Here is a 24,743-nt window from a genome sequence, read left to right as displayed (position 1 = left end):
AAGGTTCCAGTCTTGATTACGTTTTTTATAATAATCTCAGCCCTGACAAATTAGTGACAAAGGATTTCTGTATCTGATCACAAAGCAGTTCTGCCTCTTCAACTGGCCTTAATGCACATTTAAACTCAGGTGCAGGTCTCTCTTTTTAATCACATATTAGTGATCTACCCTGATTTATTAATGATGCTTGTGCAAAAATGTCTGCATAATAAGTGTCAGATAACATTCCCACACAAAGTATTAAAGATCTTGTGCTTTCGCTCAGTAATGTGTGTAAATACAAGCACAGTGATGACCATGCTTTAGTACAGAATGTAGATGAAAATATAATTAAGATGCATTGCTGCTGAAACAGTGGCGTATGAATGGGTTCAGTTAAAACTGAGGAATCCTAAACATATTAAACTCAACCATCGTTCTGTGGATGATGTGTGACCTGTGCTGTAAAAAGTTCTTTGAGTTTGAGATGACTAGAAAGCACTACACAAGTTCAAGTCAATTTACTTTTTGCCACTGTTGTTCACATACATGCCTCTTCAAATAGCTTTAAAAGCATGAGGGTGTATGCATATGCATGAATATATAAATTACCATTATTATGATTCACCTTGTGAGTATTATTCAATTTATTATTTAATACATTATTATTATATGTCTACTATCATTGTATTATTATTATTATTATTATTATTATTATTATTATTATTATTATTATTATATGTCTACTATCATTGTTGTTGTAATAATAATAATTATAGTAGTTATTATTATTATTTCAATTTCTGAATTAATTGTCGGTCTAATTTGTCCACCCCCCTCTTTTTATCTTATTTTATTTTATTTTATTTTTATTTTTTACTTTTAGGACAACTATACTTTCTTTGTACCCATCTCCTTCTCCCTTAACCTACAAGACTGGATATATATATATATACACTGTATAAGCCAGGACACCTTACCACACCACAGATTGTTTAACACAAGGCTATAATAATGTTGTTTTTTAAATTTTTCTTAATCAGTTGATTTTGTTTTCTTTTTTGTGTGTGTGTGTGTGTATTTGTTGTTTTTTCTTGTTACTGTTCTGTGTGTATTTTCATTTTATCACCAATAAATAAATAAAATAAATAATAATAATAATAATAATAATAAAAAATAAAATCACCATTTAAAAAAGGCTAGAAAAGCACATAAAAGGCCAAACTTTCAAGACAAAAGAAGTAAAATTTACTTAAATTAAGATGAAGGATCTTCCTCAGAGCACACTTCACATGTCCGTATATACTCAGTAAAAGACACTTTAGACTTTATAGTAAAAAAAATAAGGTCATTACACTTGATTTGCTCTTTTTTAGTACAGTAATAGAAATAAAATGATACTAATCTCTTATTCCTTCTCTCTTTTTGCATTTTTCCAGGTAATGTTGGCTGCTTCTTATTGGTCATTGCTTGCCCCAGCAATTGAAATGGCAGAGGATTCTGGGAAGTATGGATCATTTGCTTTTATGCCAGTCGCCGGAGGATTCACACTTGGTGCGGCCTTCGTCTATTTTGCTGATTTGGCCATGCCCTTGCTGGTAAGTACTCAGTGAGTTAAGTTTAACACAGACAGTATGTAAGAAAGAATAAGACAAGGTTGTCAAAATTAGATTGAAAAAACACTTTTAGTCTTGACAAAACTCCAGAAAAACTCCTAAAGCTGCCGGTGAGCTGCATGTGTGAATGCAAACACACGTTTTTACCCCGAGTTTATTCTGACTTTTCTGCATAAAGTTCAGCTGAGCTGCTGTGAGAAGGATAAAATCAGGTGAATTCTCCATTTGGGAGCGGGAGGTGACATTCATTCCCGGTGATGGGTATGCAGTGTGCATGATTCAGTGTATTTATTTTTTTATTTAACCAGATAAAACCCTCTTTCACAGGATTGACCTGGGTAAGAGGTCAGTAGCACACGTTATAATAAATAATACATATTTAAGAGACAAAAAATAAACAATATGTGAAAGCAAACAATAATTAAGAAATAGAGCTTGATTACATTTTAAAGTGCAGCAGTAGGAATCACAATAACAGTTTAAAAAAACAAGCACTGTTCATGGCCTCATGTTGTCTGTCATTTAAGATAGTGCGAAAGTTTTCCAGTGAAATGAGTTCAGACAGTATGGTAGAGTGGAAGTGGGTCGGTAGCTTTTCAAAATAAAAGTATTATATTACAAACGAAGGGAGTTTCTCCAAAGAAATGATAATGTGGGCTTTTACTTTAATAGGCTCATATAAAGCCATATTTTACCCTTTTAAATCTGGTGGAGCAATTTAGCAGCAATTTCCTACATCTCTATAACAATATCAGAAACGGCTTTGGGACATTTTAACTGTTAACAGAAACTCCAGAGCCTCCAGAATAAAGCATGTGTTTAATACTGTAAGGCTGTGCCCTGTTCACTGTCGGACTAGCACATTAAAGAGCTGTGGAGGTTATCTCATGTGCTTCTCTGCTAGGAAGCTGCAGAAAAACAGATTATGGGCAGTAGATTTGACTGAATCAGCCTTTGAGTCTTCAGGAAAAATGTCCCAGCATCATGAAGTCTGTAGCTACTAGTTAAAAAAGATCTCTGCTGCTCTTTTTTTGTTCTTTGCTAGCTGACTGACTGTATACTCCCCTTGACTCCTGTTTTTTTTTTAACTTGTCAGAAATGCTTGACATTTTCTTACCTGCTTCAGAGCTGCATCTCTTAATCCCCCCCTGCCTGCCTCTTTCTCAGTGCCATGACAGTGGGTGAACTAAAGGTTGTTGTAACAGTGAGCACAAAGACACAGAGGACTACAGAGTACATCGGGGGGCGGGGGCTTGTTCCACACTGAGGGGCCATGTCTGTTTGGACAGCTGTTGGTTCCACTGTTATGGGTTTCTCAACAAATACTAGAGTGAATTAATAAAAAAAAGAATGGTAACTAGTATCCCAAGAGACTATGTGTTGAAATACGGAGTGCAATCTTCATTTCACCCCTCAGATAAATGATTTTGTTGATTTCTGTGCTTTCTTATGGGTGTGAATCTGTCTAGGTAAATGGCTTTAGTCTGATAGAGATGTTAGACTGTGAACGCTCTGAGAGACTCCAGCAAGCAACAATCCACTCTTCTGTTGCCCATAGTTGTGATACAGATATGCACGAGTCCACTCAAAGCCTTCATGCCTAGAATGACAGAGCTGCATGAGTTGTGACTCGTTTTTTGTTGCATCCTAACTTCCACTTATCCAGGACTTGAGCAAGTCAACCCAAACATCCGTCTCCCTACCAACACTTTCCAACTCCTAGTGGTGAATCCCGATCAGACAGGACATACAATCCCTCCAGCACATTCTGGATCCTTCCTGAGATCTCCTCCAAGCCGGGCCTGCCCGCAACACCTCCAAAGGGAGGCATCCAAGAGGCATCTTGATCAGATCCCTGAACCACTTCAACTGGCTCCTTTCAATGCGAAGGAGCAGCAGCTCTACTCTTAGTTCCCTCCAGATGTCTGAACTCTATCTCTAAAGCCTGATTTTTGCTTCTGCGTCGCGTCGACAGCGTACGTCGTTGCTGACCATTCAAAGTTCTGCGTCAAGGGAACGCGTCGCTCTGAAAATTAACCGCCATGCTGCTAGGGGGGTGTGGCTGTGTGTGTGTGTGGTTTCACATCCGAATCCTTGTTTATCTTCCGGTCATGGCGACTGAGGTGGAGCGGGTGTGTTTGGAGTTGGAGCTAATCGATATTGACGTACAAATTCTTTTGTTGCAAATGTTGAAGCGCAGGCGACAGGGAAGACGTTTGCGGAGGTGGTCTGTACGACCACTAAACGAGTCGAGACTGACAACCGGTGAATTTACCACACTGGTTAGCCCACTGAGGGACCTGGATGACGTTTTGAGTGGACCAATCACAGCCCTTGCAGTAGTTAGGATTTTTTGGAGGTGCGCGTCAGGCTACAGTGTAGGGGTTCACATTGACGCAGAGGGCTACACGTAGTTATCCTGCCGTCGCGACGCAGAAGCATAAATCAGGCTTAACGCTGAGCCCAGAAACCCTCCATTGAAACTCATTTCAGCCGCTTGTATCGACGTTCTCATTCTCTGCAAAACTGCTGATGCTGCACCAATCCTTCTATCTATCTCACGTTCCCTTTTACCCTCACTCGTCAACAAGACACTGAGATACTTGAACTCCTTCACCTGAGGCAGAGACTCACTCCCCACCTGGAGGAAGCAATCCACCATTCTCTGAATCATTTAAAATACTAAGACAGCTAATTCAGGCCGTTACACTTTTAACACTCTTTTTCTCTTAAAAGTATGGATTCTGGCGCCATTTAAAAAGTATTGATTTCTCACTGGTATCTGAATAAAAACCCAAATAATTCCCAGCCCTACTCTAGTGGGCAGAGAGAGAATGATTACTGGTATTAATCACGGTTTTTCTTGGCTCAAATTGAGCCACAGGATTGTGGCAGAATGTGTTTAAAGGGGACATGCAAATGTAGGCTAGGAGCTTGTTCTGTTCACAGCTTGCACATCTATGGAGTATGGGGTTGGCAGGTGTGGGGTGGGCTTTCAGTGTCTTTCCAACATTTGGAGGGTGTGTACCTAGTTGTACAGGCTGTATAGACCCAGAGTGGATTGGGCTTTCAGTGTCTTTCCAACATTTGGAGGGTGTGTACCTAGTTGTACAGGCTGTATAGACCCAGAGTGGACTGAAGTGCCTTGTAAAAATGTAGCCTTTTTACACACTCTTTTACACATTTTTTGCATTTTCCTTGATTTGTGCAGGATGGCAGGGTCGAACTGATAACCATTGCAGGAAGCTTTTTCCATTAGTCCTTTGAAAGATTTGGCCACCGCCTCTCCCTGTGTTCTCAGACGGTTTGTGCCAGTGTGAATATTGATGTAGCTGAAAGACCCTCGGTCAGCTGTCAGTCGCTCCGTGGCACGGCTGGTGTTCTGGCACCTGAGTTTAGCAACTCTGTGGTTTGTGAATTTTTTCTCTTTATATGTCCCACTGTGAGGAGCATAATTTGTTGGTTTTGTGTCAGTTTGTTCTCTTGAGGTCTGGTAGAATGGTTATTTGTTGTTCAACAAGTATTGTTTGAAAAAAAAAATGGGCCTGAAATGTTAATATCATGTTCATTCTCCCAGCTTCTACCTCTGCTAATGATGTTAGGACCTACTTACACTAATGCCTATCTTTTTTTCGCCCAGTGTAAGGATGGTGTCTGATGTCCCAGTGGTTAGATCCTGGTGGGTTTTGTGGGTAGCAATTGTTCAATGAAGCTGCATGATTTGTCCAGCCAACAGCGGTTCTCCACCTCATTTATTCACTGCACTGATACAGAGCTCAGGCGCCTTGCTGGATATCACATGACAAAAGGCATGCATGCATTGATGTGTGTGTGTGTTTGTGGGTTGGTGGGTAAAGGTGTTTTTCCTTCTGTTCTGGCTGATGTTTGGCTTACTTATGAATAATCATTATCAGCTGAAATGTCACCCTCCAAACTCAGTGACCTTGAGCAGGTAACTGTCAAGAGGTAGTGGGTGTGTAAGTGACAGAAGGAGCTGCGGTGAATTCAGAAAGCATTCAGACCCCCTTCACTTCTTTCAGTTTTGTTATGTTTTAGTTTGATGGAGTGATTTAATTTTTTTTCTTATGAATCTACACTTAAAATTTAACTCAGGTGCCTCCCATTTTACTGGATCTTTGCTGGGATGTCTCTACACCTTGACTGGACTGACCAAAATGGAAGAAGTTTGGCACAGCCAGGACTCTTCCAAAAGCTAGCCCCCCAGCAAAACTGAGCAATCGGGGGGAGAAGGGTCTGAGTAATTTAGGTGACCAAGAACCTGGTGGTCACTCTGACTGAGCTCCAGAGATCCTGTGTGGAGATGGGACAAAGTTCCAGAAGGACAACCATCCCTACAGCGCTCCACTGATCCTGGTTTTATGGCAGAGTGGCTAGACAGAAGCTTCTCCTCAAAGCGGGCTCTCCCAAGCCTGCTTTGCTTTCATGTGGGTTTTTTTTTGCAAATTCCATGTTGGCTGTAAAGCGAAGGGAATTAGCCGTTACACCAGAGCCACGCACCAACTCCTGGTTGACAGGGCAGTCACTCAAGACTGTAAGACCAGAGCAACAACCTGTGCAAAGTCAGTCCAGAGCCTTCACAATGGTATCAGATCAGTACTCAACCGATACCCAACAAAGTGTTCAAAGTGCAAAAATAAAAACTTTATTCTTTAGCTACTTTTTGTCCTAAAATTACTGAACTATTCAGGCAAAAACCTCACTGAGATATGGCAGCTGACAGTAATCTTAAAAGCCCTCCTTTTAAACCTTTAGGAGGGACGTCCCACAGCGGTCGTGTACAGACCCTTTCTGCAAAGCGGTCCACTGTGGTTGAGTACTGTTCTGTTGTTGTTTTGCACATTAAACTCTGATCTTACTAGTATTTTCTAACCTGATGTCCATCCAGTCTTGTTGCAACAGGAACTCTGTTGCTTTTAAGAGATCCAGGTCATTTGTCTCAGCTCAGTAGAGCTGGTTACGGCTCTTCACTTAAATGTGGATTCATGGACGACAAAGGAAACTGGCACTCAGATGAGATCTGGTTACCGTGGCTCACATTAAAGAGCTGTTTTGTAGGACAGGCTCATTCGCGAACAGCTCATCATTATTCGGGAGGTTTATATTTGAAATAAAAGCATGTTTGTGACAAAGGTGGCTCTGTACTAGACTCCTCAAGTCTCTTGTCTAGCTTCATCTGGCTAAAAGATCTGCAGGACTGAGTAATCTGTGATATTAATCGCCTACACGCCCGGTAAATCTGTTAAAGAGTGGGGAAAAAACGGGATTATTCTCAATGTTTGTATACTTTTTTGATGATTATTGAAGCGTAGAGTTCAGTGTAGAATCGTAAAGAACAAACTTTCCTCTTGTTTCCATTTTTTCCTGACATACATTCAGGATCACATGACTGACCAATCCTGAGTGTGTGTGCTAGCATTTCTGGGCTTAGCCCCTCTCAGGGTGTCATTTTGATGTCATCATTAGAAACACCCCCCCTTTGGCCTCTTAGGAGTCAACAGGATCTACACTGTGTTGCACACACATCCATGTAAGCTTTTAAGTGGGTGTGCTCAGCGCTCTTAATGAAACAATGATGTCAAAGTCACCCCTGCTTTAATCACTCATTAATTAAGAGATGGGGGGCCGGAGCAGGATGTCCGGTTACATGAACACATTCATGCATGCACACATCCACCCATGCAGTGTTTCTTTATATGTTAAGAAGATCAATAATGTGGGGAATATTTGTTTTCAGAGAAGAGGCTGCAGGTTGTGAGAATGTTTATATTCTTTGAGGATCACATCATGCAGAGTTAAGTGTGGAAAATTGAAATCAAAGTTCTACCATGGACCTTATATCTGAACATTTAAAGGGTCAAAGTTTGGAGTGTGTTAATACATATAAATATCTTGGAAGAATTACTGACTAGGGCTGGGAAATTAATCAGAGTAGGACTAGATAGATTTTGGATTTTTCCCCTTAATAAATAAAATCATAATTTACAAACTGCATTTTCTGTTTACTTGGGTTGTCTTTGTGAGATGTTAAAATTGGTTTGATGATCCGAACCTTTAAGTGTGATAAACATGCAAAAAAAATCAGGAGTCAGAAAGGGGGAAAATACTTTTTCATGGCACTGTACATTCATCACATTTCATAGATAATTTTACTGAAGTACCTCAGATGAAGCAGACGCTTTTTTTAAAAATACATCTCATCCTTAACATTTAAAATGTTCAGAATTTTAGATGCAGCATCAGCAGTAAAGTGCCAGCTTTTCAATTATATTTCAGCTTGTTTCATAGATATCATTCAGCTTTTTCGGATGCATCCGTTAGCATCGATGTGCCAGCTTATTCAGTATGCAGCATTCACGGCACACTCTCTTTTAACCCTTAGAGCTCACGCGGCATGCACACTGCTTTGTAAATTACTTGGTAACTTTTGAACCGTAAGTCGTAGACACCAGAACTTTGCAGACTTCTCGGGGTCTCTGAGGACAGCGTTGTCGTATACAACAAGAAGTGGCACAGTTTAGAAAAATGTTAATAAGTTTTGAACCCTAAGTCATAGACCCTTATTCTTTTTTTCCTCTGAAAGCTGACCATTTTGCCGTTCGTTTGCTTCCCTCGATGTCTTGGTAGCCCTAAAGGACGGCGTTCTAGTGAGCCCGGAACTTTTCGGGGTCTTAAAAGATTAAATCCACGGAGTTAGATCCGATAATAAGCATCTTTTTGTCCATTTTTAATCCATTTTCAATCATGTTCTTTGGTGGGTAGCGCCATTTCTGTTGAGGGCAATGTTTACATGCAATGCATTGTGGGAGGGGCCGTCCTCCAATAGCAAGATGTTGTGTCTCTACTGCTTAAAGGAATGGCACAAATAAATCTAACTGTAAAAAAGCACATGGACTATTCTATATATATTTAGATATTTTAAAAACCATGAGTCACAATATATATATATTTTTTCACAGTTTTGTCCCCATGAGATGGGAGAATCAGTCTGTGCAGAGAAAAGGCTTTAGTCACTGTTGTTTACTGTGCGTTATCAATAAAAATCTTTGAGTTTCACATTCCAATTAGTTTTTTCTTTTGTCTTTAGAGTCCTATAACTTTTTCAGAATTCAAGTGACAGTACTGTAGTAGATATATTCTTAAAGCCCAGGTTGTCCTGCAAAAAAAAGATGTATAGAGCTTGACTGTGCTCCACAGCGTTGATGTTTTACAAGCTTTTTAAGAAACAAGTCCAGATGAGACATGATTGTGAAAAAATAAATGTGAGCTCTAAGGGTTAACATTGCTTTCTTTTTGGATTTCTTGTGTTGCATTCTGCATCAATCCTTTCTGAATGCATCATTAGTAAGTTACAGTAGGAAATACCCAGATAAAACAAAAGCAATTACCATTTTAATGATACTGGCAAAACTGTTATACGTTGATATGCTTCTATGAATAGGCATTCATTTGTGTATGAAATAAAATGTGACCCTGTCTGTTTCTCTCTCTTTTTTTTATCATACAGGGTGTTGATCCCCACGTTGCCTTGCCCCCTGAATCCAAGCTGGTCAAAGAAAAACCAGAGAAGCCCACATTCCAGCACTGGGACAGTGATGACATGACTATCAGGATAGGTAGAAATCGACATCTCTCAGGCAAGCCTTCCTTCATATACCACACCAAAACCCTGCCAGCATCTACAGCTGTAGCCACAGTGGTCTTCCCTTTGTGACCAATGCAGGGGGGAGATCGGGTTTATGGCACCAGTTTTCACTGATTTTTAAAGTCAGGAAAGCGGCCACATCAACTATATGTGTAGGGTTTTACCAGATGCTTCTCTGATGGCCTCTTCTTGATTTTTCTGCCTTTTCAATTTCTACATCATCCGTCCATCTGCAATAATTCTGCTCTCTTTGCTAACTATTTTAATCTGCATAGCTCCACAATAAACATGGTGAGTTTTCTTGGCTTTGGGACATAAATGAATGGTCTAACACACTAATCCTGCTGAATCGTGGATGTTTCTGGGACACACTGGTGTTTACTAAACTTTGCTCTGCTAACTATAAGCTTTATCAAAGAGGACAGTTTGAAGACTATTGCAGACTAACTAAGGACTGGTCTACGTCTGATCCAGTCATGGCTTTAAGCTTTATCAAAGAGGAACATTTGAAGACTATAGCAGACTAACTGAGGACTGGTCCAGGTCTGAGCCAGTCCTGACTTTGAGCTTTATCAAAAAGGAAAGTTTGAAGACTATACCAGACTAACTAAAAACTGGTCCAGGTCTGATCCAGTCCTGCCAAAGAGGAAAGTTTGAAGACTATAGCAGGCTAACTAAGGACTGGTCCAGGTCTGAGCCAGTCCTGACTTTAAGTTTTATCAAAAAGGAAAGTGCTGACACCAGCTGAAGGGTCTTCTGTGACTTACTAGGACAGCCTGATAGGAGACAGTAGTCGAACCTAGCTTTCCAGCATTGCCTTGAGACAAGATTTGCCTGATCTTAGCGATGTTGTGAGGTGAAAGAAGGCTGTCTTTGAGGCATTCTTTATGTGGAAGTTAAAGAACATCCAATGAAAGATTCCTAGATTTCTCACAGTAGAGCTGGATGTCAGGCTAATGCAGTTTCATTCTTAGAAAAAGCCTCTCAGAGGTGTTTGGGCCAAAGCACAATAACCCCAGTCTTGTCTGATTCAAGAAGCAGGAAATTTCTTGTCATCCAGCTCTTAATGTTTTTAAGGCATGTGTCTAGTTTAAATAATTGAGTTTTATCATCAGTCCTCATGGATACATACAGTTAAGTATCATCAGCATAGCGCTGAGATTGATTCCCTGTCTGGCAACACTGTCAGATGCCTGCACAACAGACACTTTATATTGTCCTTGAGGTTTTTATAGCTAAATATGTTTTAATGTTTTAATTTCTCTGGCAGAGGGTTAAACTAGACGTTTACCTCACAGAGTCAAAGAAGAATATTACAATGTGAATCTGACTGGTCTGTAAACTCGTATGTGTTTTAGTTTAACTTTTTGTTAAGTTAAAGCACTCTCAAATCAGCTTTAAAAGAAACTGTTTAATAAGTCCTTTAAAAAGCAGCAAAAACGTAGCAAAAATTAGGGAGAAGTAAATGAATTGGACAAAAAGGTGGGAAAATTTGGAAAAAAGCAGCAAAGAGTATCAAAAATGGGAAAAAATTGGGAAAAGTGGCATCTAATGGCAAAAAGCAGCTCAAATGGGCAAAAATGGAAAGAAAACAGAAAATTGCAAATAGCAAGAAGAGGGCTAGAAGCAACAAAAATGGAGTAAATGTGTCAAAATAAGGAAAAAATGGGCAAAAATCACAAAAGAAGGGCAATAGAAATATACAGACATAAAATAAAGGTTGACAATTTAAGCCTACTATATAAGTGTGGGAAACAAACTGATTATTGTGACTTGCAATGGATAATTTCTGAGGTCAAAGTTGACCTTTTTTAAGGTTTTCTGGGGGAATAATATTTCAAATTAACAGACAAAAGAGCCACACGTTTAGTATCACTGCTTCAGGGAGAATTGCATGCTGACAGCTCAAAACATCCATGTAATTTACACTTGAAGCTTCACGATTTAGTAATGTTATACATCTCACAGCAAAAGCCGCTATGCATCGAGTATTCTTGTCGTCGCCCAGCCCTGCTGCAGTGTAATAGTTGGTTAACAGACTTAAGGTGCACACAGATTGCATTATGTGTTCAAGGTCAGCTCAATAAAATGGCTCTTAGACAAATTTAAAAAAAAATGCATCATGTTCAAAAATAATAATAAGAAAGTTCATTTTTTGGCAGGAGTCTTTAATACATTTGTGAGGAAGAGAGTTTTTGCAGCACTGTAAAACAGATCCAACACTTGGAATCACATCCTTTTTTCCCTTTTTTACACTCATGCTCTACTCGGCTGTAAGGCTCCAGTGAAAATGTGTTGTAAGAGAAATCAGTAGAAACTTTGATCAATAGGGAGTATCAATAAAGATATCACTATCGGTAAAAATCCCCATCCCTACTGTAAGACTGACCTTGCTTGACATCTTCTGCTTGCTCTCAGTGTCACAAACATGTGGTCTGTAGAAATGTTTACTGCATTTAAAACTAAAGATGAAATCATTTTAAATCTTACATTTGCTCACAAAAGCCATTTCTTTTCTGCTTCCTGTGCCTTTCAGATCCTTGCTTCTTCATTTAGATCTGCTTTGAATCATTTAAGATGATGGTTGATCGATTCTCCTTTCAATTTAAAGAAACTGTTGATGATTGGGGCTGTTTCTGCTGTCTTTGACTTCTGGTTTTTCTTTTCTTTGATTGGCCTTTTGGGTTTTTTTAAGGCCTTTCTGTGAAGCAGTGGTCTGTTTAAAGCAATTCGAGAAGAAAACCCAAGATCTCATATGTTGTTCCTTCTGAAAGTGTGGTATATGAATGTGGATGCCCTTATTTTTCCTTGTTCTATGTTGATATTCTGCAGGATCTTCGCCATATATGAAACTCACGTCAGTGCTAAGACAGCAGCCCCTTTTCCCTCTAAGGATTGCTTTCTAATAACTTCAGCTTGCAGCTGAAAGGAGGACCAGGAGAGCCTCATCCATTAGGCCACATCCATTTCTTGAGAGGAGCGGAGTCAGACAGCTCATTAACATTTAAAGCCACAGACACAGGAACAGCTCGTTCTGAGCAGGGATGAAACAGAGGGGGTTTTTAGACATACAGTCATGGACGAAAGTATTGGCACCCCTGGAATTTTTCCAGACAATACACAGTTTCTCTCAGAAATTGTTGCAATTACAAATGTTTTGGTATACACGTGTTAATTTCCTTTATGTGCATTGGAACAACACTCACACACAAAAATCTGAAGAAAAAAGCCAAAATTGACACAATTTTACGCAAAACTCAAAAAATGGGCCAGACAAAATTGTTGGCACCCTTTTAAAACTGTGAGTAAATCATTTTATTTCAAGCATGTGATGCTCATTTAAACTAACCTGTGGCAGTAACAGGTGCTGGAAATCTAGAAATCACACCTGAAGCCAGTTAGAATGTCTAAAGTTGACTCAACCTTTGTGTTGTGTGCCTGTGTGTGTCACACCAAGCATGGAGAAGAGAGAGAAGAGCCCAGAATTGTCTGAGGACTTAAGAAGCAAAATTGTAGAAAAATATGAACAATCTCAAGGTTACAAGACCATCTCCAGAGATCTTGAGATTCCTTTGTCCACTGTGTGTAATATAATCAAGAAGTTTATAACCATGGAGCTGTGGCTAATCTCCCTGGACCTGGACGGAAGAGAAAAACTGACAAAAGAATGCAACGCAGGATAGTTGGAATGGTGGATAAACATCCTCAGTCAACTTCCACACAAATTCAGGCTGTCCTGCAGACTCAGGGTGCAAAAGTGTCAGCTGGGACCATACGTGGTCATCTGAATGAGATGAAGCGCTATGGCAGGAGACCGAGGAGAACCCCACTGCTGACAAAGAGACATAAAAAAGCCAGACTGGAGTTTGCAAAAATGTACCTGAGTAAGCCTCAATCCTTCTGGGAGAACATTTTGAGGACAGATGAGACTAAGGTAGAGCTTTTTGGAAAAGCAGGTCATTCTACTGTTTACAGAAAACAGAATGAGGCCTACAAAGAAAAGAACACAGAACCTACAGTCAAACATGGTGGAGGTTCAAGGATGTTTTGGGGATGTTTTGCTGCCTCTGGCACTGGGTGTCTTGACTGTGTGCAAGGAATCATGAAATCTGGAGACTATCAAAAGATTTTGGGCCCAATGTAGGGCCTAGTGTCAGAAAGCTGGGTCTGGGTCAGAGGTCATGGGTGTTCCAGCAGGACAATGACCCCAAACATACCTCAAAAAGCACCAAGAAATGGTTGGAGACAAAGCCGGAGAGTTCTGAAGTGGCCAGCAATGAGTCCGGATCTAAATCCCATTGAACACCTATGGAGAGATCTCAAAACTGCTGTTGCAAGAAGCACCCTTCAAATCTGAGAGACCTGGAGCAGTTTGCAAAAGAAGAGTGGTCCAAAATTCCAGTTGAGAGGTGTAAGAAGCTTGTTGATGGTCATAGGAAGTGATTGGTTTCAGTTATTTTTTCCCAAGAGTGTGCAACCAAATATTAAGTTGAGGGTGCCAATTATTTTGTCTGGCCCATTTTTTGAGTTTTGTGTAAAATTTTGTCAATTCTGTCTTTTTTCTTCAGATTTTTTGTGTTGCTCCAATGCACGTAAATGAAATAAACATGTGTGTACCAAAAATATTTGTAATTGCAACAATTTCTGGGAGAAATGGTGTATTTTCTGGAAAAATTCCAGGGGTGCTGATACTTCCGTCCATGACTGTACAAAGATCCAACACTGGAGTGTTTTTTCAGCATCAGACTTCACAGGCATGTTTTGGGGAACTCTGAGATGATTATAAACTTGTCTTAAAAGGGTAAAATATGTGACCTTTAGGTTTCTCACTTTTACTTTAACTCTCATTGCTCAGTTAAATTTTTTCCTACATTAAAATGTCTCTCTTTTCTGCAAATTATCCCAATGTTCTGCAGCAGTGTCCTTTCTGATCAGTTCAGCCTGAAACTCTTTAATGTTCCACCTCATCAATGCTATAATGTCTGATTGGAATGAGTAACAGTATTATCATCAGGAGTAACTTTAGGACTGTTTCTTTTGCTGTAATCTTGCGCCAAAATTCAGTCCTTGTTTAGTTATCTTGGATGTAAAACAAGCAGGACATCAGTCCTAACACAACTGTAGCAGATAAATAATTTGCAGTACAGAACTCTCTCTCATGATATTGAGTCAGAGCATCCCAACACACCTGTGACTCCAGCTCTGACACAGGGAAGAGAACTGAAATGACATGCTGATGTGTAAATAAGATGAGTTACATAAGGCTTATTGGTTTGTTTACTAAAAGGGCAAGGTTCCTGTTCTACAGGAAAGGTATCCGTAAATGACTTCTGTCGTGATCTGGCGCTTTAAAGAAAATGAAATTTAATTGTCCTTCAGGCAGGGGCGGGCGGGCCATTAGGTGGCGGCAAACCCCACTAATATAAAGGTAAAGGAAACACAGTAAGCACTGATGTGAGCTCTCTTCAAAGGATTTGTTCTACACCCAACTTGACTCAATGGTGGGTTTGGTTCACGGAAGTGATGCCCTGGTCATCCTTGGGGACCTCAGTGCTAACACTAACACAAACATGGAGGGCTAAAAGGCATGTGCTGGTCCGTGTGGCTCTGGACAACGAGGTGAAGGCTTTGCCAACATTCAGAGCTTGAGGATTGCTGGATTGAGGTTCCAGAGACCTGACTCTGGGTGCTGGACTTGGTAACATCACAAAGAGGGAGATAGATCATGCACTTGTGGGTGGATGCTGGAGGCTGTTCAGGGACTGCAGGGTGTTCAGGAGTCTTTAGAGGTGACCATCTGGTATTCCGGCATTCCACAACCCTGGAATTGCGGTTAAGGTGCCCAGGGAGGCGGACTCTAGTCGTATCAGATTAGCTATTGGTGGATTTTGGGGAGCCAGATTTTGCATAGGTGTGGTGGTGCATTTCACTAAACTTGCCAGCGTAATCCGTCTAACTGGACAGGAGGCTGAAGCATGGGACTGTGACAGCAATGCAGAGAGATGCAGAGACCAGGGTTTGCTACCTGTGCAAGACTGCAGAGGGCACTAACAGGGCACATGTGACATCTGCCCAGCTCACAGGGCCAAATCTCTAAGGGAAAGAGTGATGCATGAGAGTGCAGCAACCACAGGGGCATCTTTCTGTGCTGGGCAAGGTTCTTGTGCTGATACCTCTGAATAAGATCTGCGAACCAAACCACTGCTTGAGCATCAGCAGCCTGAACAGTTGGGTTTCTCACCCTGGAGGTCTAGAGTAGATCACATCCTAGCACTTTGGGTCATCATGGAGTGTTTTGAGAATTTGATAGAGGGTAACTTGTTGACTTCTGGAGGGCGTTCAGCTTGGTGGGTAGGGATTCCCTCTGAAGGATTCTGGAGCTCAGCTTGTCCAGCTGATGCCTGCCCTGTTGGTGAGGCAAGCGTGCGTTCTAACCCCTACGCTCTTCACTACCTATATGGACTGGATAATGGGGTGGTGACAGGTACAGCTGAATGTGATGTGTCCAGATCACCTATCTGGACTTTGCTGATGATGCTGTGATCCTTGCAGAGACTATAGATGTCCCCACAGGGCTGTTAAATTGCAGAGAAGAAAGCTGAGCCATTCAGACTGTGCATCTCCTGGGCCAAAACGATGATCCAGCCATTCAGGGGTACCCTGGATGTTGCTATCATCCATGCCCATGGATAGTGAGAGCGTGTAAGCTGTGGTGCATTTCACTAAACTTGGCACCACAATCCATCAATCTGCTAACTGTGAGGCTAAGATAAACCAAAGACTTGCCTTGCGCACAGAGCTATGGGTTTGCTGGGCAAGGCGGTGTTGCACTTATAGTATCCCAGCATGCAGATAAAAGTCTGAGTTTTTCAGTCCTTCCAGTCTTACTATACTCTTGTGAGGCCTAGACGCTGATTGATGGTCAGAGATGCTGGCTGGACTCCTTTGTGGTGACTTCCCTTCGGCACATTTAGGCAAGACCACTAATGAAACGTAATGATGGTATGGTTGGGTAATAAGAGAATATAGCATTTTGTATAGAAACACTTTTTTCCATTTTAATACTCAAGTAAAGCAATAATGCAAAGCCCAATTCTAAAAAAAAGATTGTACACTGTATAAAACAAACAATAGCCATTTGCAAAACCTTTTCATCCTTTATTAGATGTAAAGACCCTGTAAAGCTAAATTTATAAGTTGTGTCTTAACACTCTAGATATAGAGGAATATGGTTGCTATGAAAACACTGAAATCTAAATGTAACGAAATTTTGGATTTAGACTATAAGAAAGTTTTGTTAACCCCTTTCCTGGCTGGGTTTAATTTGGGCAGGGCAAATACTTGGACTAGTGAATTACCCCTCCCCTCCCTATACGCGATAATGTAATAGAAAATCACAATACGGTTCATCTCAGTACAGTCTGTTGTTCGCAGAAGTCACTGCCTTCATTGAGAGTTAATAGCCAGAAACAGGTGCTTTTTGTTTATTGTGAGGTAAACATCCCAAATCTATCAGCCACAGTGGCCTATGGATCATTTAAAGCCTCATAACAGAGGTTTAAGCCAGAAACGGACTGTCTCTTCTCTGGAACAGAGCCAGGCAGCTGATAGTAGGTCACTGTAAGGTCAGGGGTCAGGCTAAATGCTGGAGTGCTTGTCTATTTCTCCCTTGAACCAGATGCAGCAGTAACAAACGTCTTACTTCCTGAATGTGTTTTAATCCATATTTCTCTTGCCTTTAGTCCTAGTTGGTTAAAAGAAGCAGACTGGCTTTGTCTCTCTCAGAGCAGCCACAGTTCAATCCCTCCTGTTTGTTGCGATGCTAAAGTTTAGTAAAGTATCTGTTGATAGACACGGTCTATTCCTGCCAAGTCTGTCACAATAAAAGCCTCCAGTGCCAATCATCATTAGATACTTTTATTTTGAAGAGCATCATCTGGAAATGGAGTGTTTTCAGCAACAATGACGTCTCATAAACGGGACAGAGACATAACATCACTCAGTAAGTGAGATATTAGGAAGTAGGGCTGGGCAGTGAATCAAATTTTAGATTAAATCACAATATTACACATGGCCATTTTTAAATCACAGAAGTTGCAATATTTCTTTGACCTGAAATGTGTGTCAAAATACCAGTTTAATAAATCTTTAGCAGCAGAGATGCTACTCTACACATCATGCAACACTTTGCAAAAATTCCTGCTTTGCCTCTTTTGTATGTTTGTCTGATTTAAAATGAGAAAGACATCAAATAATTATTCTCGTCAATACAACGGTGACTCAAAATGATCACAATTAAATTGTTCAGCCTTGTCCACCAGATATTGTGTTTATTATAAAATACGGGGATTTATTTCTTAAATGGGGAACTTAAAAAATGATCGTACTTTAAGTTGCAATCAATATTCGGGAAACATATCGCAATTAGATTATTTTCCCAGAACGTTCAGCCCTGTTAGAAATACCTGAAGAGTTAAAGATTGGAGGAGAAAATGTAACTGAGACTTGTTAGCTGTAAACTGTCTGTCAGGACTAATGTGATTGATTGACACAGAGAGCTGACAGGTCCAGCAGAACAGACAGATGATTGCTCCATTCAGGTTGTAGCATTTTTAAAAATTGACAGAATTAAATTTCTCGTGGGTGGGTGTGGCTTTGGCTCATTTAGCTGACACCCCCACAGATTTTACTGCCTCATTTGCTTGCATATTAAAAGGAATTTAATTCAACCCAAGGACAAGATATTTAAGGTGTTCTTATTCAATTCTGTTGACTGGATTAGATCAGTGGTTTTCAAACTTTTTTGCCCAAGGCACAACAAAGGTTAAGCCAAAACCTCAAGGCGCACCATATTCACATTGTTAAAAGTGATGCAAAAACATGGCAAAATTGGGCAAAAAGTGGTGAATCAAAGTAAAAATGGGATAACAGTGGCAAAAACGTGTTGAAACTGTCAAAAAAGGTAAAAAGACTTGGCAAAAGTAGTAAAAATGGCTTAAAGTGAAGAAAAAATGTGGCAAAAATGGGGAAAAAGTGGCAGAACAAAGGCAAAAATAGGTGAAATTGGCATGATGTTGCAATAATGGGTTCAAAGTTGCAAAAAGGTGGTAAAAAGGGATTAAAAGTGATGAAAAATTTGGCAAAAAAAGGCCTAACTATAGCAAAAAGTGGCCAGACAATGGGTTAAAGGTGGCAAAAACTTGTGAAAATGTCAAAAAGGTGGCAACAATGGGTGACCAGTGGCAAAAAATGGTAAAAATGTTACCAATGAACGTTAGTAAAAATGGGTTTAAAGTGATGAAAATTTGTCAAAATAGGGCAAAAAAGTGGCCAAGCAAAGGCAAAAAATGGGTGAAAATGGGCATAATGTGGCAAAAAAGGGTTAAAAGTGGCAAAAAAGTGGTAAAAATTGATGAAAAGTTGGTAAAAAGGTAAGATAAGAGTGATGAATAATGGCAAAAATGCTGCTGATCCAACACACATGCACCGATATCAATAAATCACACCTGGGGAGGGTCCCATTCTCTGTTTTGTTTTGTTTTGTTGTTTTTTTTGTTTTTGTTTTTTTTTTTGGTTCAGGGGCCCAGCCAGATCTGTGCGAAGGCCTGGTTACAGTACTTGCCATAATAATGTATGGTTGTACAAATTCCCAAGGCACACCTAGACTTGCCATAGGGCACACTAGTGTGCCTTGTCACACCATTTGAGAACCACTGGTTTAGATAAACAAGTTTAATGGGGAGGATTCACTCCATTGAAAATCCTACTGTAACCTACTGCAGAGGGACTCTGCCATGTTAGCTCTATGATAATGGTCGCTTTCAGATAAATGACGCTGGGATCACTGACTCATTTACTGTTTGTAGTGTTGTGCAATGAAAGCAGTACCATTAGTGAATAACAGATTGGGGGTTTAAGAAAGAAAAGTACCAGTCCACAGGCCTCTGTAGACCATGTTTCCCTTGGACAGCAAGATGGAGAAAATGGAACAAAGACAAGAAATATCTAAGTTTTGGACAATGCATGACCCTTGAGTGAACAAATGGCCCTTCAGAGACACCGTGGACCAATCTTTGCCCAGCTGCTGCTCCCGTCAGGGAAAAATGTAGGAGGGCTTTGTGCTCACAATAAGGAACAGATTTTCATGACACATTGAAATGTTTTTGTCTTGTTGTTGGATGGTTATTATACAGTGAACGGTCTTACTCTTTCTTATTAATTACTCCTTTTTTTCTCCCCCATAGCTTTCCTCTCTCACATTGCTTATATTAACGTCCTTTTGCTACCATTTCCCCTCCCTTTACCCCTGATTATTAAAGCCATCTTTTAACACCACTTCTTTTCTCAAGGTCTCAAGGATTGTATAACATGAAATAAGTCATTCTTCCTGAAATTTAATTCAAAAATTTTAACCTAAAGACTAAAAAGTTTTGAAATATTTAACTTTGTGTGTGATAAATCTAGAAAATATGAAATTTTCACTTTTTGAATTAAATTTAAGGAGGAATTAACATTTTTTCATAATACTTTTAAAGATGCACTTTGACATATTTTATATGTTGATGTAATTTGTGTCTTTAATTTTATGACTTTTCATCTCTTACATACAGATAAAATAGAAAATGGAGAAGTGTACCAGAGGAAGAGAGGACCTAATGTGGGAAACCCAGATGATGGCGAAACTGAAAGTAAACCGCCGGAATTGGTGGGACAGACAGGAAGCAGCTGGAGAAGAATTGTTCTCCTTATACTTGCCATCACCATTCACAACATCCCAGGCAAGAAGGTTTTTCTTTGGTTATGACCCTGTGAGCACGGCGCTATACAATCTTAATCTGTTCATTATCACCATGACAACATACAGTGCCCTGAAAAAGTATTTGCCCCTTTTCTGATTCCTGATTTTTTTGCATATTTATCACACTCAAATGTTTCGGACCATCAAACCAGTTTTAATATCTCACAAAGACAACCCAAGTAAATACAAAACCTTCATTTTGATTTTTGAGCCATTCAGAGGTGGACTTGCTGATGTGATTGGGATCATTGTCCTGCTGCATGACCCCAAGAGCGTTTGAGCTTGAGGTCAAGAACTGATGGCCAGACGTTGGCCTTCAGGATTATAGGTAGACAGCAGAATTCATGGTTCCATCAATCACAGCAAGTGGTCCAGGTCCTGAAGCAGCAAAGCAGCCCCAGACCATCACACTGCCACCATCATGTTTGACTGCTGGCATGATGTTCTTTTTATCGAATGCTGTGTTATTTTTACGCTCACCTTCCAGAAAGTTCAACTTTTGTCTGGTCAGTCCACAGAATATTTCTCCAAAAGTCTTGAGGGTCATCAGGATGTTTCTCGGTAAATGTGAGACGAGCCTTTGTGTCCCTTTTTGTCAGCAGTGGTTTTGGCCATGGAACTGTCCCATGATGCCATTTTTGCCCAGTGTCTTTCTTATGGTTGAATCATGAACTCTGACCTTAACTGAGGCCAGTGAGGCCTGCAGTTCTTTAGATGTGGTTCTGGATTCTTTTGTGACCTCCTGGATGAGTCGTCATTGCACTCTGGACGACCACTCCTGGGAAGGTTTACCACTGTTCATAGTTTTCTCCATTTGTGGATAATGATTTCGTGGTTCGCTGGAGTCCCAAAGCCTTGGAAGAAGCCAGCCACACTTGAACTGAGAAACAATCAATATGTTTCACTACATCCCTTCATATTTTTTTTGTTTTACCTGTGTTTTGAGTTTTTTTGGTGCTTTTATTTATAGAGCGGGACTGTGGATAGAGTGAGTTAAAGGGAGGAGAGGGTAAGAAATGAAAGGTGGGGAAGGAGCCACAGGGCGGACCTGAACCAGGACTGCCTGGGGTGTGATCTTGTTCGGCCATCTGAGCCCCATCATTCCTGAAAGTTCAACTCCCCAAGGATTGTTGCAACACACTGACATGTTTGAAGATCTTAAAGGCAAATTCTGCAGTTACGACAGTGCTTTTTATCCACAGAGGGTTTGGCAGTCGGGGTAGGATTTGGAGCCATTGGAAAGACTTCCTCTGCTACTTTTGAAAGTGCCAGGTAAGACAGGTGTCATGTTCAACACACATGCATACTTCACACTTGTCTTCATTAATCCAGAATGTTGTATTTTAAACTGGCCTAGACCTGGGCCAGTTTAAAAACCATTAAGAGAGAGCCTGAGACACAACATGCCTAATTCAAACTAAATGTATTGATGCATCTGCCAGTTAGTCTTCACTAGTTCCTGTTATCAGTTTCATCATCAATGCACATGCCATAGAATATGAACCAGGACAGAATTATGGTTCATTGTGGGATAAAAAGCATGTTTGGCAGAAAATTTGTGGTTATTGCATGTGGAGCCCTAGCTCCTGAACTACCCTTTGAAAAGAAGTCTGTACAGCCAAAGCAGTCCCACTGTTTTGGTCTTCTCCTGTGCAAACATCCCTTTAAACATTTTCTCTTCCCCATAGTAGCAGACTAGTGCTGAGATCCAAATGTAAATACTGATACAGAAAAGCTGCTGCACAGATCTGAAGAAAATCCTTCCTGCCCTGTTTAATTTTCACTTCGTTATTAGTTATTTTTCTTTACTTGTCTTCAGAATTCCCAGAATTCTTTGGTGTTGTACCTTCACCCACTGTGTGAATATTTTCTTGAAATTTTATTATGGTTGTCAGGCCATAAAGAAAATATTCTTATTAATTATAAGCTTTGTAACTAATTGATCACAATTAATCGCATACGTCAGTAACTCGACAAAGATTACATAACTAGTAGCTTGAATGAAATCGTGACAGAATAGTCAGAAAGGACATTTCTGAGTGGCATCTAAATGTTTTATTAGCTTCAGTAAAAGAAAAGGTGGAGACAGGGATTGTTGTCTACTTGATAGTTAATCTAGGATGGTGTTAATCTGGAGAAAATGGATTTTATCCATGAAATTATCAAAATCAAGAACTCAAAGACTTTTTTACACGTTCCAGTCGAAGCTGAAAGCTACTTTTGAAGTTGTGTGATTGTGTGTGACATTTTTAATTATCCCTGTGATAAATAAATCCAATTTATCTACAATTTTGAGAGCACTCATTTTTAAATAAATATTTATTTATGTTTATTTCATTCAATTAAACAAAAAAATTCATATCCAACGTAAAATCTTTCACTTTGAATGAGAAGGAGCCGAATGAAGAATAATGTTGTCTGCCCCGTTTTCACAAACATTAATCAACAAACATATACATGCATAATAAAAGAAATCTAAAATAGAACAAACAGCTGCTCAAATCCTGATACCAGTTCATAAGTTACAATTCAAATCACAAAATCAAAGTTATGTAACCACGACCCAAAACAAAATTTACCTTCTTTCTTCGTACTTTCTCATCATACTAGCTTTAGTGTTTCTTCTAAACATAGATGATTTTTTTTTCCATCAGGTTTTCACTTTCACTTTCTGTCTCAGATCCAGCTGTGTCTCCCCTCACAGTGGTGTCATGCATTTTAACGTGATTAATCTCTCTTATCTCAGGCTGTGCCCCGTCTGTTCCAGTCTCCTTTCACTAATAATATATAACATGATATTAACCCCTTTCAGACAACTCACAGGGCTTTCTGATACAGATTTAAAATACTAACAGGATAAGTTTAACGTGTGAGAGTGGGGAGAGGCTCAGAGAGGGAAAAGAATGTGCAAGTGTTTATTAAAAATGATTGAAAATTTAAGATAAAAAAAAATCAAGTAAAGAGGAAACTCAGGCTTCACCTTTAATTTTATTTTTCTGAAATTCAACCTTCTTTATTTTAAGTAGGCCTTTTTCAAATCTGCCTGTATAAATTACCACTGAAAAGTTTACGATCACTTGGAATTTTTCTTGTTTTCCATGGAAAAACTCATGAAATCAGTCTGAATAAGAAATACAGCAAATGAACTAGACATGCTGACATTGTCAGTTAGAAATAATGATTTTAATGAAAAATGTTCACATAGAAAAACCCCTTTAAAAAAATATATTTTTTAAATATTTTATTAAAGCTATTTAATTATCATTCATTCATTTTTAAAGCTTTATTTTTTGTTTTTAAAAAGAGCTGTATCACAAGTAAGATGATCTGAAATTTTTGCTCCTTGGCTTGAGGAAATTTTCTCCAATCTGACCTTGTTTTTTTCTTGTTACCCCTGATCTTGGCCATTTCTCAGCAGTGGAACTTTATTTCTTTAGGGCCTCACTACTTTTATAAAAATGTATCGCATCCTCATGTTGTAATTTTGCTGTTTTTTGTTATTCTAGTTTGTTCCTCACTTCGGTCAGCTGTGATTGTTTTAAATGTGACATATAAATAGATTTTGACATGATTTGACTTGACATCAGTAATTTTACTTTATTATTATTTAGTATTTCAGTTTGCAAAATCACTAAAAATAAAGCCTTTGTTTAGTGAAGTCTTCATTACTTTTATTTATGGTTTGGTTTTAATATTAGTTATAAATAACACCGATTCTTTAAAAATGAATGCAGTTATTTATTAATTCATGCACCACATTTTTCCAGATTAATTTTCTGTCATTCTCTAAAATACATCTGGTGGTTCCTGGATAGCTGCTATTGACATAAGCTGTAGATTTCAGATATCATCCTTCACAGTAAATGAGATGTTAACGCCACCAAAAAAATATGTATGTATGGGGATAAAAATTTTAACTCTTTTTAATTTGATTCAGTTGTCAATGATTTTTTATTATTTTGAAGCCTTACAGAATTGGAGCTGTTACATGTTGTATTGTGCACTGCTGACATCTAGTGGGCAGATAGTGATACTGCAGCAATGGAACCGCAGTTTTTCTGGGGATTCTTGTTAGGCCAAACCTGGTCTCAGTCTTAGATTATTTTACAGCCCGGATCAGTCTCAAGGAGCTGGATTATCATCCTTTAAACACAACTATTGTTGTCCGAAGTGTGTCTGCATTCATACAAATGAACAAAATCCACAGAATAGATGCACTAAGGAAATACTACACTGATCTTTCTATTTGTAAATGCATTAGAGTCTAAGCTGCTTGCTGTTAGAATATAAATCAGTTTCTGTTTTTATACTAGAACCAGAAGTTTAGTTTGGGTCTATCTGTAAAGAAAGCACAAAGGTCCTTTTCTCAAAGATTCATAGTATAGGTGTACATTTCAACGTTGCCATGGTGACTGGAGACTACTTGCTCTCCTTCTCTGACCAGTGAGCTGCACAACAACAGCTGGTGCTTGACTGGGGTCTTTCTCCGTTGGTTTTGTGTCTCCTTGCATCCCTCATTTGCACCGTTTCCTCGCATCCTCAAGGTAGAGACATGAGGACAGATTAGCCAAAAGAGAAATCCCTCTCTTCACTGTGTTCGAGTGGCATCAGGTAGTGATGATGTGCTGCACAGCTGATTCACCTCAACCCCCACTGTGCAAACGTTCAGGAAGGCACTTGTTTAAAG

General features: G+C 39.6%; 1 protein-coding gene across 3 annotated transcripts in view; it reads left to right on the top strand.

Moving 5' to 3' along the window:
* LOC121527824 (zinc transporter ZIP11-like) overlaps window positions 1-24,743 on the top strand; it is a 31,673-nt gene that overhangs the window by 5,392 nt on the left and 1,538 nt on the right. For 2 of the 3 annotated variants that reach the window (XM_041814824.1, XM_041814825.1), the window contains exons 4-7: window positions 1,419-1,577; window positions 9,121-9,250; window positions 19,869-20,036; window positions 21,259-21,328. In XM_041814824.1, the coding sequence (XP_041670758.1) occupies window positions 1,419-1,577; window positions 9,121-9,250; window positions 19,869-20,036; window positions 21,259-21,328 (527 nt within the window). The remainder of the gene's footprint in view (window positions 1-1,418; window positions 1,578-9,120; window positions 9,251-19,868; window positions 20,037-21,258; window positions 21,329-24,743) is intronic. The other variant, XM_041814826.1, reaches the window with a different exon arrangement.

The sequence above is a fragment of the Cheilinus undulatus genome, linkage group 20 (assembly GCF_018320785.1).
Source record: "Cheilinus undulatus linkage group 20, ASM1832078v1, whole genome shotgun sequence".
NCBI lineage: Eukaryota > Metazoa > Chordata > Actinopteri > Labriformes > Labridae > Cheilinus > Cheilinus undulatus.
The sequence above is the reverse complement of the archived record's forward strand: the minus strand, read 5'-3'. Positions and strand labels throughout refer to the sequence as shown.